The following is a 17,724-nucleotide window of genomic DNA, read 5'->3' as shown; positions in this document are numbered from 1 at the left end:
GTATCTACTTAGTTGTGCAAAGAATTAACCTTCTACCATTAAAGGTATAATATAATTTTGAATTTATTAAAATAAGACTTGGCACATCCCTTCTTAGAGTAATTGCACACATGTTTAGCAGAAAATATAACTTTATAAATTTGTGTAAAAAAACAAACTTTTTTCGACCTGAGCAAAACACTTTTGATATTCAAATAAAACAATATGCATATGTTCAGTTAATACTGCTTTCTCATACACTCCTCATGACCTTGTTTACAAATTAATTGCCATTTTTTTTTAAAGATAGTTCTTGTTTAACATACGGTTGTTGTTTATCATTGCCCGTGGGCAACAAAAGGAATAGAATACCGTGCTTATTAAGTGTAATTTACACCCGGGTTGAACCATTCATTTGCAGGTGATGTTTGTATGTAATTGTTAAGTTCTTTAGTTGATATATATCATATTTAGCTTAGAAAAATGTTTTAATCTAATAGAAGCCAAGTCTGATCTTGAAATCTTTTCCGTTAAACATTTGCTTATTTCGTTTGATTCTCGACATACAACGTCCACCATTTGACACCTATGAACACCAGGCAGCTAAACAGAAGCAACCATCATCGTTCTTGCGTGTGTGCGTGGGTGCAGGGGTATGTGTGTGTTTGTGTGTGTGTGTGTGTGTGTGTGTGTGTGTGTGTGTGCGTGCGTGCGTGCGTGCGTTGAGTGCGTGAGTGCGTGCGTTCATGCGTGTATAAATTTACTTTTCCTAACATATTGACAGTCATATCCAACATACAAATGTATGAATGTTGATTGCTTTAAGTGTTTCCTCAATCAGTTTAATAAGAATAATAATTATGCTTTGCAAAAATACGCTTGTTCAGCTAGTGAAAGTGATTAAGTGTTTGAAAACTCTCTGAGCGGCAATATACAAGAATAACATATTTTCCGCCGAATTACGACGGGTATTTGCTTTAAATTGTATTAAAACGTAAGAGAAAATCATTCAACAATAATCTTAATTTTTAATTATATTTTTATTATCTTTTGTTATCTTATTTATGTGCTTACCTGCCATTGTTTTCAAGATATTCGTATTGTCTCCAAGTATACAAATTGTCCCCAAAACTCAAAATGGCGCGTGTTTACAAAATATTATTTATAGAAGGTATCCAGGTGCATCTAAGATTTTACTAAATACAAGCAGTGAATGTAAAGGGCTGGAAAGTCATGGGATATCATCTTTCCTGTTAAACTTCAAGTCATGGTGTTGATGCAAAAAAAAATGGCTTCGCTGCGGTTTTTCGTCTGCTTCGCTTTTCCCTTTCAAAATACCGTCTGCAAACTGGGCTCGTATTGAAATATCTTTCAAAGAAATTAACATTTCACTTTTTCGGCACCATTGTCCATTGGAAACTTGTAAACATGTATGCCTATAGCCGTGTCCTTCAGGCTGTGTGTAAAAAGACTAAGGTTGTTTCATTCCACGATGAAAATTGAGCAATACACCCATGTAAGCCTGATTTTTTAAATTTCAACAATGTTCTATTGGACACTGCAGATGATTTAGCTACCTTGGTGTAATTTTCAATCATAATGGTAAATTTGGCAAACTTAAGAAACATTTGTCGGATCAAGCAGATTAGGGTATGTTTAGGGTCGTAGTGAAAGTAAAGAAATTGAGTTTACCTGTTGATTTCCATTTAATAGTATGTTAAACTATATTCTGTTATATGACTCATATGTTATACGAGTTTTGGGGTTATGAGCATATTGTGATTAAAGGTCAATATCGCGGCTTTAAGTCACTTAACATTTATTCCATACAATTAAACAGTCAATCAGTCAGCATAACAAAACGTAATGGAACACAAAGTTACGCAATTGTACGTAAAGGGACGGTTATCTGAAATAACCCAAACACAATAATCAAGACACATACATCATATACACAATAACAATAAAACATAATGCTATTAACATTACAAATAGAGGTTCACAAAGTATTTTTCATGACATTCAAAAATACTTAAAGGTTCAAAAAATGCTCGGAAGTTGTCTATCCATCAAAAATTGCCTTGACTAACCTTTCATAATTTAATGTATGTTAGCTTCATTTATAAAAAGCAAAAATGTAACAAAAATATCGCTTACTAAACATTGGTACGTTTATTTAACAAACAAAAATCCTTCATGTGTTTTCACTCGCAACTCACTTACCAAATATACTTTTGCCCGGAACCCTCGCAGATGCCAGCCAATCAAACCACAACACAGGATCATGGAAACCATGCTTAATATATTTTGTTAACGTATCTTGCATTTCCCGGGCAGATTATCAAAACAATGCGTCTGATTAATTTCTGCTATCATTCTTACAATGAATCATACTCGAGAGCGACCTACAAAGCTTATGAATTTAATAAACAAATTCTTAGCTGCGGCACACTCAATTCCAGCTCAAGATCTACAAGAATATTTTGAAATGAAAAATTTCAACTCCCACCACTACAGGCCCCATTGAAAATAAAATTAATGCTAGTATGTTAAATGTTTGGGGAAGATTAGTCAGTAGTAAACAATATAGAATAATTTCAATTTCATATCGAAAGATGTATTACTTACATGAAAGAGGTATTTTACATTTTGCCAAATTGTGGTCCACGATGCACCCCACATACTAAAGATTGAGAATTCCACTTTAGACTGATATTCTCTGATAAGTCTGAGTAATGCACATAATTTCCTATATTTAGATTCAATTCAATATCTGCAATCAGAAAGAAGAAGAAAATAATATATCGTAGATTATATATATTTTGCTGGACTAGAACTTTGCTCACTTCCGGCCTGATGCTACATGAGTTCCGTAAAAAATTAACGGTAATTAACTTCAAAGTGGGTGAATTTTCTTCGGAGAAACGCGACATACCTGTTTTTTTTTTGTGTAAATCAAATTTAATTTTAGGAAATTAACTGTAACCATGTACGTGAAACGTTAGAAATGGCATTCGTTTCCAATCTGAAGTGTTGCCTGATTACATGTATAGGAAAATTAAATATATTTAGTAGTGTTTAACCTTAAAAAACTGACAACATTTACCTTCAAATCTTAGTATGGTTCCCTGCTTACTGATATTCGATAACGATAGTTAGAGGAAGGTACTCCAGACTACTTCAAACGTGTGCAAATCCGTGCTTACATCAAATAGGACAAGACTCATACCTCAATGCAGAAATAATCCGCTCTTCGTCCAGATATAGGTTAAACTATGAAAATCCGTAAGAAGTAGTCAAGGCCATTAATTTAAACAAGTAGGAAAACAAGGGAAACAATATCGGAGAAACGTAAAACATAAAACAAACTACAGTTGGTTTATTTCTAAAAGATGGTTTGGTAATATTTAATTTGATTTATTTCAAAGCATCAGTTTCATATATAAGTATTCGGTACGGATGACACGAACGGACACTCTGAAAGTAGTACACATTGTATGTGCTCATGATAATTTATATAACGAGAGGCATTTAGCATGTTACCAGTCCTACACTGAAATACAGACAAAAAACGTACACCACCACACACACTAGCACGCACACGCACACGCACGCACACACACATACTTTTAAACAAACAAAACGCACACTCATCCACATATCATCCCCCCTCCCCCACACACGTACACACACACACACACACACGCGCGCGCGCGCGCACACACACACACACACGCACATACATCCAAACACACTAAACAAACACATTTTTGATGAATTGGTTGCCAGTGAAACTAAAAATTCTTAAATTGTTTTCTTAAATGATCAATACAATAAACTAGCACGTCATTGTTGGCAAACCACTCCCGATGGACTTCAGAGCCTTTTTCTTAATTTTCGATCAGTCAACATTACTAATATTCTGATGCGCTAGGACCTGTGTTGTTTATTTCAAGCATCTGAACGACAAACAAGGCGTAAACCACGAACAAATACATTATTGCCATTTTAAGTATATGACTTAGAAGTACAGCCATTATTTTCGAGATTTATTCCAACGCATAAGGACCCATGAACGACTGTGTAGAAACACTCGAGAGCAAATTCAATTTTCAATAAGAGGGCGGTGAATGACGTAACTGTTTTGGACCATGTTTTAAGGAACAACGTTCACTTAAATAACGCGAGGTATGAGGGAATAGCTTTGTAATGTAACCCCTCATTAGTTATTGAACGGTTTAGCTCTTTATGTAAACTACATGTCTGTGTAAATTTAAATCATCATCCGTGCAATCAAAGTTGATTTGTTTTCGTGAAATTTGAACATAAACAGATCAAATTTGACAGTCGTTCTCGACAATCCGACGCCTATTTGTCCCCAAGACCTACCAGAAAAAAAAACAAGCACATAAAACCGCTAACTCGCTGTGCAATGAAAACGAACTTATCAACATTATCAACGGCCTTTATCTTGTAGATGTCCATACGGTAATGTTTTAATGTCTAACATAATATCAACCAATAAATTAACATTATCAGTATGTTAAGAAACTTGCATTTGGTGACGGAAATGATGTTTCTTGTAACCAAATATAATAATGTGCTTGCCTCAGCAAGTATCAGCAACATCGACCTAATCATGCTAATATTTAAGCTAAAGAGTTATAGAAGGTTGTAGCAATCTGGGATTTTTGGTGGCTTCCTCCTGCCCGCATGGTGACCAACGAAGGCATATGTTTTTGTTTTGCATATTTGGCAGAAACCAAATATTACTTTATTTTTTTGTATTTTTATAGGGGTGGGGCAAGGACCAGATACAAAACAAACGACATGGTCGCTTTCTGTCCTTTCTATTTATTTGAAGTATGCTTCGTTGTGACACACGGTGATCGTTTATTTCACAAACGGACATTCTGAAAGATTTAAGGAATATCATTTATTGACGCGTAGAAATGGACTTAAAGTTTAGAAATAAATCATTATTAGACACTGTCACTATTTCTTCGTGGCAAAACACTCATGTTGTTAATTTGGCGGATATTTAAACAACTAAAAATGTCGTAATAAACTTGTTTTCATTTTGTTTTTCTGTTTTTCATCTGACAATTATTCTTTAAGAAATATTTGGATCAAAGTCGTGTTTTTAATCAACAATATTATTTTCACCAGCTTTAGCAAGGCAATAAATAAAACATGGCCGGAGTGGAAACACAATCTAAGTTAAACAGAAAGTTACAAGAAACGTTTATTTCATTCAAATACGTACATGTAACAATTTTCGAAGAAGTTTATTTTTATAATTTAAACATTTCTACCTGGTCCTTTCCAATACCATTCCCATCCGTGCGCGTCATTGTTGGCAAACCTCTCCCCGATGGACTTCAGAGAATTTTTCTCAATTTTCAACCAGTCAACATTGCTGAGGTCAAGGCCACCGTTGGGAATGCCGTCGCTGTCAAATTGTACCAGAACATGTGCTACATAAAAGTTCATGCTATACAAATACAAGTAGATCATTTAATTTCAACAAAGATAAATTATGATAAATGTAATAATTCGAAAGTTGTTGCCTAATTCAATACTTTCCTATATGTATGTTAAATAATGGTCTTATTCCATGGCTGGTATTCAATATTGGTCTTATTTGGATCGATGTGACTAATCGGATCACATGTTATTAACTACAGACCAATAGAGTGAATAAAGTCAATGTTGTTTGACCATGAGGTTAACTCGACTATTGGATACTATCCAAGGCTTACGATTTTCTCAGTATTTACCATGATTTGTAGTTATACTGGATTTTGCGAGCAATGACTGCCTTTATGTTGGCTGAATTAATTCTTCTTTCAAGTCATGGTAAGATTTTAACTAACGGTGTCCTGTTACAGGCCTGACATGATTATAATGACCGATGCTAAAATTCGTTTAGACTATATTTATTTCTTTTATTTTCACAATAATTGCAAAACAAGTTATAGCTTCATTATATTATTTACTCTCATTGGCGCGATTGCTACCTGTGTTGTAGGGGAAACCAGGAAACCGAAAGAACAGCTTCATGTATCAACATTATGATAACAATGTAAATACGTTAGAAACAAGTGGTTAATAACAGCCCAAACCAATAAATTTTTTTTACAAAAATCCATTCTTCCTGCTAACATAAATACATGCATGCAACATATACCAACAGTAAAGAATTTTTTTTTAAACGGTATGGGTTTTTTTAAATGAGAAGAAAGGTTACATGTTTATCACCGAAATGAAGCTAAATGCGACATACCATCAAATAGGCAAATGTGACACACGCACACGCACACACACACACACGCACACACGCACACCCCCCCCCCCCCCCACACACACCCACATATATAAACCCTCGGGATGAGAAGAAATGTGAAAAGTATCCCCGAGATAAGTTAAACTGTCAAAATTTTACAACCGAAACGGGTCGAAATGTGACATTTACCACTGGAATGATAACAAACGAGGCATATGCTACCGGAATGGGATGATATGTGGCATGTGCCACCGGAATGATCGCAAATGTGACATATGCCGCCGGAATGAGATTATATGCGATATTTACCACCGGAATGATAAAATTTGTGACATATGCCACCGGAATGAGAATATATGTGGCATATGCCACCGGAATTATAACAAATGTGACACATGCCAACGGAATGAGATGATATGTGACATTTACCACCGGAATGATAAAAATGTGACATATGCCACCGGAATGATAACAAATGTGACATATGCCACTGGAATGAAATTATATGTGACATATGCCACCGAAATGAGCAGAAATGTACCACATTATTGAGCAGAAATGTACCACCGTATTGAGCAGAAATGTGGCATGTACCACCAGAAGATAAAAAAATGTGACATTCGCCACACTATATTAAGATAAATAAAACAAGTGAATTAGATTTATCTGCGACTTGCAAACCAAACGGTTTTCTGTATATTAGCACTCGGCATGCGCAACGAGGGCTCTTCAAAAGGTTTTGTTTACATGAATATGGTAAACAAACAAAAAATACACACGAAAAATACGACCCTCGGGCACGCTGCGTGGCCGGTAACTCGGCAAGATTTGTTACCGGCTTCCGCACGATCCTTTTAGTCGGATTTTTCGATCCGGGTTGGAAACACAGGTTAATGAAGATGAAGACCTGACTTTTGCGATAAACTGGTACTTAATTTGAACGTCCCTCGTATAAACATAATTTTAGTTTAATTTTTAGTTTGTTTGCTTTTCTTCCCTTTTCCCGCTAAAGCAAACATAAAACTCTAAATACTCAGATGCTACGATAAAACAATGTGTATGAATAATAACAGTTTTATCTTACTCATTTTGTTAAGCAAATTCTATTTTTTCTTGAATTGTTTACATGTACCAACAATATGTCAAACGGAAAAACACATACCTTCCGTGGGCGAAAAGATTGCTTTTGTTGGATGCTGCCGTTCGAAATAGCCATTAAAATTAACGCAACCACCTGGATCTTTAAGCCTACAAAGTTGTGATATATATCAATGAAATATTATAATGGCGTAACCACTTGTGAACTTCCCCGTGAATATAAGGGAATACATACTTATTAATTAGCTTACACACGCGTTCAGAGGGGGTGTGGTATTTGGAAGTAGCATCCGAAGTTAATAAGAGATTTATCCAGCTGGTGCGTAGCCAGGTTATACTGAATGTTACGCACGAAAGGGGGAGGGTGTGGGTGGAATATCCCTGTAGCCGGTGTGGGTTCGTAGGGCCTTCCCAGGGGAAAAAATGGAAAATGAAAATTACCTATTTTTCTTTGGAGAGATATCCTAAACAACTTACGTTAAAATAAAGGCCCACAGTAGAGGTTCATGCATTTGTTTCTTATTTGATCCATTATTATATTTGACTCATTTGATTTTTATGATAAAAACAAAATATGAATATTCGCAAATATAAACGATAATTTCGCGCTTTTTTAACTTGGGAACCGTGGCAATGTACATTTGTAGCTATACATTAAACTATTTATAAAGGCTAATCTATTTTATGTGTACACAAATAATTTGCTTTTATTGCATTAATCATTAAAGTGACACTCTTATTCAAAATAAATACATACACATGTATAACAAACATAAATTTTGACTGATACACCTTAAACTACTTACTAAATAATGAAATAATTAAATGCATAAAAAATGTGGTGGTTTTGAACAACCAGCCCCAAGAATAATACCCCAAGAGTTGAAGATCAAAAGACCTACAAAAGTTAAAAACATATATAATTTATTAAAATTGTTAATGAATACTAGTAATTATTATGCATTTTTATTTTACACCTGTTACTGGTTATGGAAAACAACTCAAATGAGTATATTTAAAAAGGCGAAACTAGATATATTTTGTCATGCCCAACATTTCAGACCATCGAGTCAAATATTGATTTCTTGAACTGACTAACGAGACGCTCTTTTGGATTTTTCTGCTGTGACAACCAGTGACGCTGTAAACTGCAGATTAAGGGTCATTTAACAATCCCACTCTTCAGTCAGTGGTTGTTTATATATAAGATAATAATATACAACGGCTTTGTTCTCACCAAAGACTGGCAGCACGGTTCACAAGTCCCTCGGCAGTGACCGTCCACTGAATCTTCCCTTTTAATGATTTTTGGGGAAACACTTCTTCGTTCCCATTGATTCCATATATAATAAGCCAGGTTCTTCCTACCACATGAGAAGTAAATTCCTCCCACGTTATTACACAGCTCTCAGGGGGCACCGGAAGGCCAATTTGACCATTGGACATCAAGTTGCGGTCCTCCGACACGAGCCTTTCTGGGGTGGGGGTCAGATACTTTGCGTTGTGATTGGAAATTCTTTTTTGGTCGCTTTACAGCCAGGGCCATAAAGAGGACCGCGAGGAGAAAATGACGCATCGTCTTTGACCTGATAGTAAAAGAAACATGTACATAGAACGATGCTTGAACAACATAATCATTTACTCTAATGTATATAAAACATCTAATAATCACTGGTTTATGCTGCATAATCGTTACCAATTCAAAATATTTGGATATTACATTTAATTCATTATATCTTACTTGCCAAGTTACTACAAAGTCCCTATCAGCAAACTATTGAAACGTTTAAGACGACGCATTAATCAAATTTAAAAAAAAATGTCATGGAGCATATCAAATGTTTTTCGAGAAATATCACGTTTTCCAACATGAATATTGCCTTTTGTATGTACACAGCTTGAAACATATACTAACCACTGGTTTGGATTAAACGCTTGTCAGTCTAATTCCTTAAATCTTCGAGCTCTAACCTTTTCAGTGTAAAAGATTTGGAAAATTAAACTGTATCCGCCATCTAACTTGGCCGTATTCTTCTTAGGTAACAGTGTTTATGTACAATACCATCACAAGTGAAAACATATTACTAGCCAGATCGATTCAGAATCTTCTGAGATTTGAATAATGTCAAACTTGACCAGATTGACATAAACCACTATCTAACTTGAATTTTGGACTACCACTGGAAATTAAACTTTTAAATTCACTCCTTACTTTACATGGTTTATATTTTGAACATAAGATCATGGGTACATGACATTGTCAGTCTGGGTGCTTAAATAATATTCATCAATGGAAACTACAGAGATAAATCCAAGCGCCAAAGTTAACAAAGACATTGTTTAAAAGCACAAGAGTTATGCCTAACATACACGGAATGGACGTTGGGCGTTTGTTGATATTAAACCTTCCGTCCTATGACCAAGACTGAAATATATTGTGATAACAGATGGAGCAAGCGTCTCACCATGACTTTGCCCTTTCATATGCTCATTATTATCCAAACTAATTTCAATCTGCCTCCTAAGACAACATCACCGGGACACCAGCTTCTTACCCCTTCAGCACTTTCAGTACTTTGATTTATCACTGTAGTGAAATATCAAAACATCACTGCTGTTATTGTATTCATAAAACCTTTATTTCGCAATAACACATAAAGGAAAATAAACAATTTTAGAGATTATATTAGACAATATTCATAATATTCACATTTATCTATACACTAACCCATGACACAATAAGAAGCCAGAAATATAGAATAGTGCATATTCAGTGCACATTTCGTGTTCTTATCTTTCAAAATCTTAGTTATAGTAATCGGTTTAGATTGCATTCGCGCATTCAGATTGAAGGAATATAAGAACCATGATGGCTTCATTGCAATTGCTGTTCATTTTCGCCATATTTTATGTTGCGAATGGAAATGACGTAGTGACGAGGCTTGAACTACTTGAGAAACAACTGGAAGAAGTATTAAAGAGAGGTATTAAGCGTTGTATTATATTTTCAGATAATGATAATTGAATAAAGGATTCGTGTTTTGGTATGTCATATACGTGTCTGACAGAGTAATATGATTTTCAGTTTGACTTAGTGTTGTGTAATGTTAAAAAATAATAAGTACATAACAAAACCGTCTCCTTCAGCCTGCAATCAAACTTTGGTAAATTGTACACATGTTATCGGCTAGTTTACTCATTAAAACGATTTGATTGGTTAGTAGTTTTAAAGATATTGACCACTCAATATCAGACATTTCGGATAACTTTGACCAAACCAAAACTTGATTGGTTCTCTATGTTTATAGAGGTTCATACTTTGAGAGAAAATGAGAAGCAAGACAAAGCGTTACACGACATGAAAACAGTAGTTCAGGAGCTCGAAGCTACCGTCGCACGTCAACAGAGTCACATTGTCGAACTGCAAGCTACGGTAAACCAACAGGCGGACATAATAGCAGCCTTGGAATCTGAGAGGGTTCATACAGAACTGAGTGAAGCATTCCAAGATATCACGCAAGTGAAAGACAAGCCAGAACCTGATGTGACTAGTGGTGGGAAGAAGGCCAGGTCTGGTAAGTGCATAATTAATGTAAGCTAGTTCATGATAAAATAGTATCCGCATCGAAAATATTGACACATCTGGAACAATAATTCAAACAAAATCATGCAGAAAATTCGTTTTTAAAAAGACTATGGCCATATACTGAAACAATAAACAAAAGCTCGCACACACTTAAATTACACTTATAAATGTAAACCTTAGTGAGGACGTCATTGGTGATATATGTATGTATGGTCATATATGTATTTCAACACTTCTTAAAATACATATATGAGAGACAAGAAATTTCTTTCGTTCGCAGGTATAGTCAGTCGACGACAACCTCCAGAGATGCTGGTCGCCTTCACGGCAGTCAAAACTGCTACACAATCAGGCATTGGTATTAAGCAAAACATTATCTTTGAGAACGTCATACTTAACCAAGGCAACGGCTTCCATTCTCAACATGGCGTCTTTATAGCTCCCCAGGCCGGCATCTATTTGTTTACTGCGAGCCTATTGCACGAAGCTCAGTCTTTTGCCATGCACGCTGCAATCGTCCATAATGGCATCATGGTGGCAAAGTTTCATGGCTACAACGAATGGGAGCAGTTCAGTCAAACTGTCATCATATCGGTGAACGTCGGTGAAGAGGTTTACGTTAGAAATATTGCTGTAAACAATGAAATTATCCATGGAGATAGCTATTCCACGTTCTCTGGGTTTCTTCTCTGGCAGTTGTAGTGCTTCGAATAATATCACTGCTGTGTCTTTAGCGAGTTCAAATGTCAACCATGTGAAAGTAATAAAATAATGTTCAGTTGTGGCAAATATTTGCTTGTCGTTGCCCTGCACTATACTAACAATATAATAAGTTCCTTAGATAAACATGTATCCTTCTCATTCAGAGCATTAACAGATTGGTCGCATTTTTCATGTGTTTATGCTGGAGGGCATACGAGCAAATTCATTTCTTGGGAGATATGCAAGCATGCCCTCCTGCGTTCATACAGAATGAACACACTCAAGAATGCGATCAATCCTTATATTTACATTTTCATAACTATTCTTTGCAGTTCAGCACTAGCAAAATGTCCTGCACCTGATAAGTTATTAAGATGAAAGGGTTATCGACATCATACATTTTTGGAAAAGAAACGTCGACAATTGTTGCGTCGTGTAGGTTAAGGCCATCATTTTTTAATAATCTGATTTACAAACCCGCCGACCCAAGTTTTTGCTGAAATGAAATAAAAATAAAAGAGATCATCAACTGTTTTATTTTTACTTTGCCCTCCGACCCGAAAAATTGGGAGCAAATAAAATAGAATAACTTCTTGGAAAAATTAAATTAGCTATACATGATCATTAAAAAACAACTCGCAGACTTCATTTCCGAGTATTAAACCTATATCACGGGTTTCCCTGGTGATTGGAAGCTGACATTCGGCTATCCATCGACATTCTCTACAGCTTTGTGATCGCCGAGCTGCTACGGCGACGTCATTTTCGACAACCCACGGAAATTTCCGAACTACTCCGTTACACAGATAACATTGCAGCTTGTTGGCCGAGGAGATTTGATTGCGGTGAGGATGTGGTTAAGCCCGGAGCCTGAACTCGTCTATTCCACGACGCTCTGTGCTAAAAATAGGCCCTGTGCATAATGTTGCAAAAATTCTAACTTGATTGTCTGCCAATTACACGTAAGTTTTTCGTCTATCAACTGTGCTTTAAAAGAAAGAAAAATGCATTCTTCGACTAGTTTTAACGAATTCGCATTTAACATATCCGCATTTCGAGCATCGATGCCGTGTTTTAGTATAACCATCAAGGGAGGTGACTCTGAATATCGTCTGCAATGGCGGCATCGTCAGCTGCTTGTTATTTTAAAGTGAAAACAATCCTCAACAAAACAGAAACATCGACATTCCAGGCCATCAACCTTAACCAATCGTTGTCGGAGTTCGCATCTGCTTATTTAGCAGACAAAGACGTCCATAGCGAGCGTGTGGACGGGGATGATGCGGACACGGATTTAAACACGCCGTTCTGGGTTCTGAATGATTTCGGGTAATTGAATTTTAAAAAATACACGCCTTTTCATTTAGAGAAATATTCCAGTTGAAACTTTTTACAAAACGCAATTTATTATCGGGATTAACAATGTTACAACGACTACGAGTTAATATTTCCCCAAATTAATGCGAGTTAGGCTGAGAGTGAGATGAATATAAGGTACTGATGACCCTGAATACCGATGGGCTATGAATAACATTATTTAAAGTGACGAGTTTACGGACATTTGAATGGATTCATTTTTTAATTTAAAAAAAAAACATATCAAAGAAGATGATGGAGCATTTGATGTAAAACTGTTTCTATTTACATGTTTATCAAACTTCATGACAGATTTTGACTTGTGATTTGGATTTACACACTAACTGTGATGACATCATTACTTTCCCACTTACAGTTAAGTGCACCATGCAGGCAGTCTAGAGACGTTTGTTAACATATTGTCTCTTCTTTTTGGTACATTTCACTTGGTGACTTTGGAGCTTGGTATCACGAGTAATTGAAACAACTGATCAATGGGATGCATGGCATTGCATTACATTTCAAACAAAACCAATCCACAATTCATACAGTATTGAAGCAACTACAGAATGTTTAGGTTTCTTCTCAACTGAAAGATTTTCCAACTTAACAATGATAGAATGTTTTTGAAAAAGTCATTTTTTGAAGACCACAAAAAAATCGGTCAATGGCGCTACCGGGAATTGAGCATGGGTCTACTGATTGCCATGTCATTTTCATGTAAATGTAACTGATTATAATTATTATATTGATCTATAATGTATTATTGTATATTTTAAAAATTATTTCCAGGCACGTAATCGAACCAAGTATTTGTCAAGCTAGAGCAGAATCTGTCGTGCTCACTGTGGTGACATAGACTCAATTTTATTTGTCCACATACCCTAAATTAGCTATTCTTTACCGTTTTAACAGAATTAAGTCCCATTATATTGAGTGAATAGCTAATCCTCTCATAGTAACAATATTTGGACAAGACATCAAATAATTAAATTTTTGTATGTTGGATGTGTGATATAGTAATCTGACAAATACTTAGAACGAAGGTTTGAATATGACAATGCAACAGTAATGTAAACTTATGGTACATGTACGGTAATTGCCATATTAGAATTTGATAATGTTTAGTCATGTGTCATATGAATATTGTTTTTACAAACTTCTTTTGTGAAAAGCTTTTGTTGTACAATGTATCTATATTAGTATAAACACTGACCATGATTCTTTGTATATGTACACATGTCTGTGTATAGGCCGGTGGCCATAAGCACAATAAATAAATATATATATATATGCATGCATGTATATATAAAATGAGAATATATTATTTTTGCTGATAGCATTTAATGTTATATCCTCAGTATACCAGGGGAATCTTGTTAATATGTTGAAAAAATGACAAAATGTATATGTTACAATGTTTATTCTAGTCAAAATACCAATAGTAAGGCTTTGGTACATCTCTTGTTATGACTACATAATTTTCTAACATCATTTTAGCTTGTCTGAGTTAAAATATTAACAAACACTAGTTTGTTTGTGAAGATTTTTATTTTGCAAGCACATGTAGTAAGTTCTATAACATGTAATAAGAGATTAGACTGTGGAAGGTGAACTTGTATATGAATTGTGCCAACAGTGCTGAAATCCGGACGTCAATATTTGTTTCAATAGGTTTAAAAACCGTTTACCATCTAGACAGTCTATTAAAATGTTCTTATGGCTCAGTTAGTATGACTAGTACTTAACAATGCACTTCAGATAATGCAGACCTTTTTGTCTCTTATTCAGCAGCTTTTTAGCTAAATGCTGTCAAACTTTCTCCGTGTACAGTTTTCTGTTTCATTCTTTGTACACTAACATATCTGAAGTGAAGTAAAATACTTTACTGTGTATGTATTGAATGTGTGGTCAACATTTATGATCAATCTGTTGGTTGATATTGTAGACCACTTTGTGAGAATTTGATATCATTATGTTCAGTTATTTCACAAAGTCTGTAGTTATACTGCTACAATACTTACAATATACAGTATACCTCACTTTGCGACCACCCTGGGGATCCTTTACAACTGATCTTATTATTGAGGTGGCCTAAATAACGACCTTAAATGAAAGAGCAAAATTTGGAAAATGGACTTGAACATTGTGTTCTTAATTTTGAGGTGGTCTTATTATTGAAGTGGTCTTTAAGGGAGGTTTTACTGTGTCTGAAATAGCTGATGTTTTATGTCACCTTGAACTGCTACATAGAACATTAACTTTGAGTTGTTATGAATAAGAGAAAGTTTACCATTCACTATTGGTAATAGTGCATTACAACCTAAGTAAAATCAAATAATTTGCAATATTTGTTTTACTGCTGTTTAACTTGATGTTAGCGAGTATTTCATCTGAAATGTCATTCTTGTTTTACAAGTTCATGTTACAATAAGCCAAAACATGTTTCTTCATTCAATTTATTTTGTACAATTCAATTGTTAATCCATTTCAAATCTTAATCTGGCTTCAATCTACAAGACTTGAAAATAAAGCATATATTGAGCAAATTTGTGTTGTGAAGTAAAATAGTGTTTTATTATACATTTCTGTGGTTATTATGGACACAAAACATGCATATACATGATATATAGCTCTATAAACAGGCATTTTGGGCTTAAAATGATATAAATGAAAATAAAATTTATGCTCCCTCTCGGTACTTTTATTTTTATTTTTTTGTACTACTGCTCACTTTTTCAGCTTTTATTTTTATTTTTATTTCGCCCCCTCGACTCAACATTTTTGAAAAAAATCTTGTAAATCAGATAATAAAAAAATGATGGCCTAAATGACGTCGTGCTTCTGCAATCAATGGGCAATATCCATACAAAATCAGTGATTGTGTAATAATCGCGAACGACATTTAGATCGATACACAATTATACTTGCACATGATGTAGGGGCACAATAAAGGTCGATGCCCAAATTGTCATTTTTTTATTTTAATTATTATTGTGTTTAACGTATATGACATTAATGATCAAAACCAAAACACATATGATTTGTGTACATATACACAAATATGAGCGATATTTTGGCGCTCTTTTCACAGGGAAATTTGTGGCCAATATTTAAAACACATTTATATAAAGACGTTTATATATATTTGTATCAACCTTTATTGTGCTTTTTAATAACGAAAGAGAAAATGCAAGGAAAACATCATTTAAAAAGTGCCGAACAAGCTTAACAAGTTAAATCCAAAGAGAGAACATACCCTCTGTTCATGCGAATGTCGCATATATATATTTGCATCAATCGTTATTGTGCTTTTTAATAAGAAAATAGAAAAAGAAAAAGAAAGCTGCATTAAAAAGATGCCGAGCAAGCCCTGAACACGTTATTTCGGTCAGCTTGTATATTTTAACAAGTTTTTCGAAAGAGAGATCTGACGCTCTGCTCAAGCCAACATCGCACATAGAAAACGCCGAGAGAAACATGTGCATGTATATCAAAATTTAGTTTGAAAGTTATCATTTAAAATTGGCCTGTCAACAGCAATTAAAAAAACAACAACTAAAAATGAAACGCATCGGTGCAATAGAACAGTATGTACACGAAATGTATTATTTGCAGAGTCGATGTGAAGAAAAACATCAATCCTCATTTGGGTACGATATGAGGCTTTTCTGAATGCAAAGTTCCACGAGGAAGCCTGTGGAATGTTGAAAGCAACAGTTGAATATAATAAAGTAATAGAAACTACCTTTCGTAAAATGAATATTCATGTGGCACCATTTAAGATTGAGATCCACGGAGGACCCTGCTACCCCCTCTATCATATTTATAACTATTGACAAATGACATAAGTTTTCGGCCCCTGAATCAATTCTCGGACTATGGCTTGATCATCATGACAATCATAAAGTTTTAATATTTACTACATACTATTTTTTCGTTATTGAGATCGTTTCTTTATGTAATAGATACAGTACGAGTTTTTCTCTTCTAGACGTAAGAAGCCGTTTCGCTAGGACGAATACCAGTTAAAATTGGTGTTAGTCCTAGCAAAACGATTTCTTACGTCTGTAAGAGGACACCTTTAAAGAAAAAACGAGTAACTGTATCTGACTTACACGACGATAAGTGTATTGCATATACAAGTGAGCAAATAAATGCATTAACAAATTTATTAAAAGATGAATATAAATATTTTTTCCGAAAGATAAACACTAGATTATTATCATGGCCTTTCTAAATATAATGTATCGGCTAGTGGGGTTACTCGAAATTCTCGTTCACGGTCCGCTTACAACCAATAAGAAGACACTTTTTCAATAGCTCTGCTGGGGCTATAGTCGTATAAAAAGACTAACACACGACTCACTGATCAAATTGCAGACAGGGCCCACATTCACTTATGTATTGAGTCTGAGCTTGAGTCTGAGTTTGAGTCTGAGTTTGAGACGGATCCGAAGCAACAGTTTCGTTTTACTGTAAAACAGCTATTTAAGAAGCAAACATAAAAATGCTGTAACATAAAACCCGTTTAAAGCTGCACATTCACAGATATACCGTTTGTCCAGCTTTATTTTCGTCTTGAAATTAGCAAATATCTTTCCGTAAATATCTGCTAACCAGTGATTAAAGACTGCTGACAAAAGATCAGATCTTAGATTTTCATATTTCCATTCCAAATTTTATGTTTTATGGCTTAAACCTTTAATTTTGGGAC

The 17,724-nt window shown here is 34.9% G+C and overlaps 1 protein-coding gene across 1 annotated transcript; it reads left to right on the top strand.

Moving 5' to 3' along the window:
- The first annotated feature begins 10,204 nt into the window (after positions 1 to 10,204).
- On the top strand, positions 10,205 to 11,738 carry LOC128215581 (cerebellin-1-like). The gene is made up of 3 exons (XM_052922291.1): positions 10,205 to 10,347; positions 10,672 to 10,938; positions 11,230 to 11,738. Exons 1-3 carry the CDS (start codon positions 10,230 to 10,232, stop codon positions 11,649 to 11,651), a joined length of 807 nt encoding a protein of 268 aa, XP_052778251.1. The 5' UTR covers positions 10,205 to 10,229; the 3' UTR covers positions 11,652 to 11,738.
- The last annotated feature ends 5,986 nt before the right edge of the window (positions 11,739 to 17,724 follow it).

The sequence above is a fragment of the Mya arenaria genome, chromosome 13 (assembly GCF_026914265.1).
Source record: "Mya arenaria isolate MELC-2E11 chromosome 13, ASM2691426v1".
Lineage (NCBI taxonomy): Eukaryota > Metazoa > Mollusca > Bivalvia > Myida > Myidae > Mya > Mya arenaria.
This window is presented reverse-complemented; position numbering and strand designations above follow the sequence as displayed.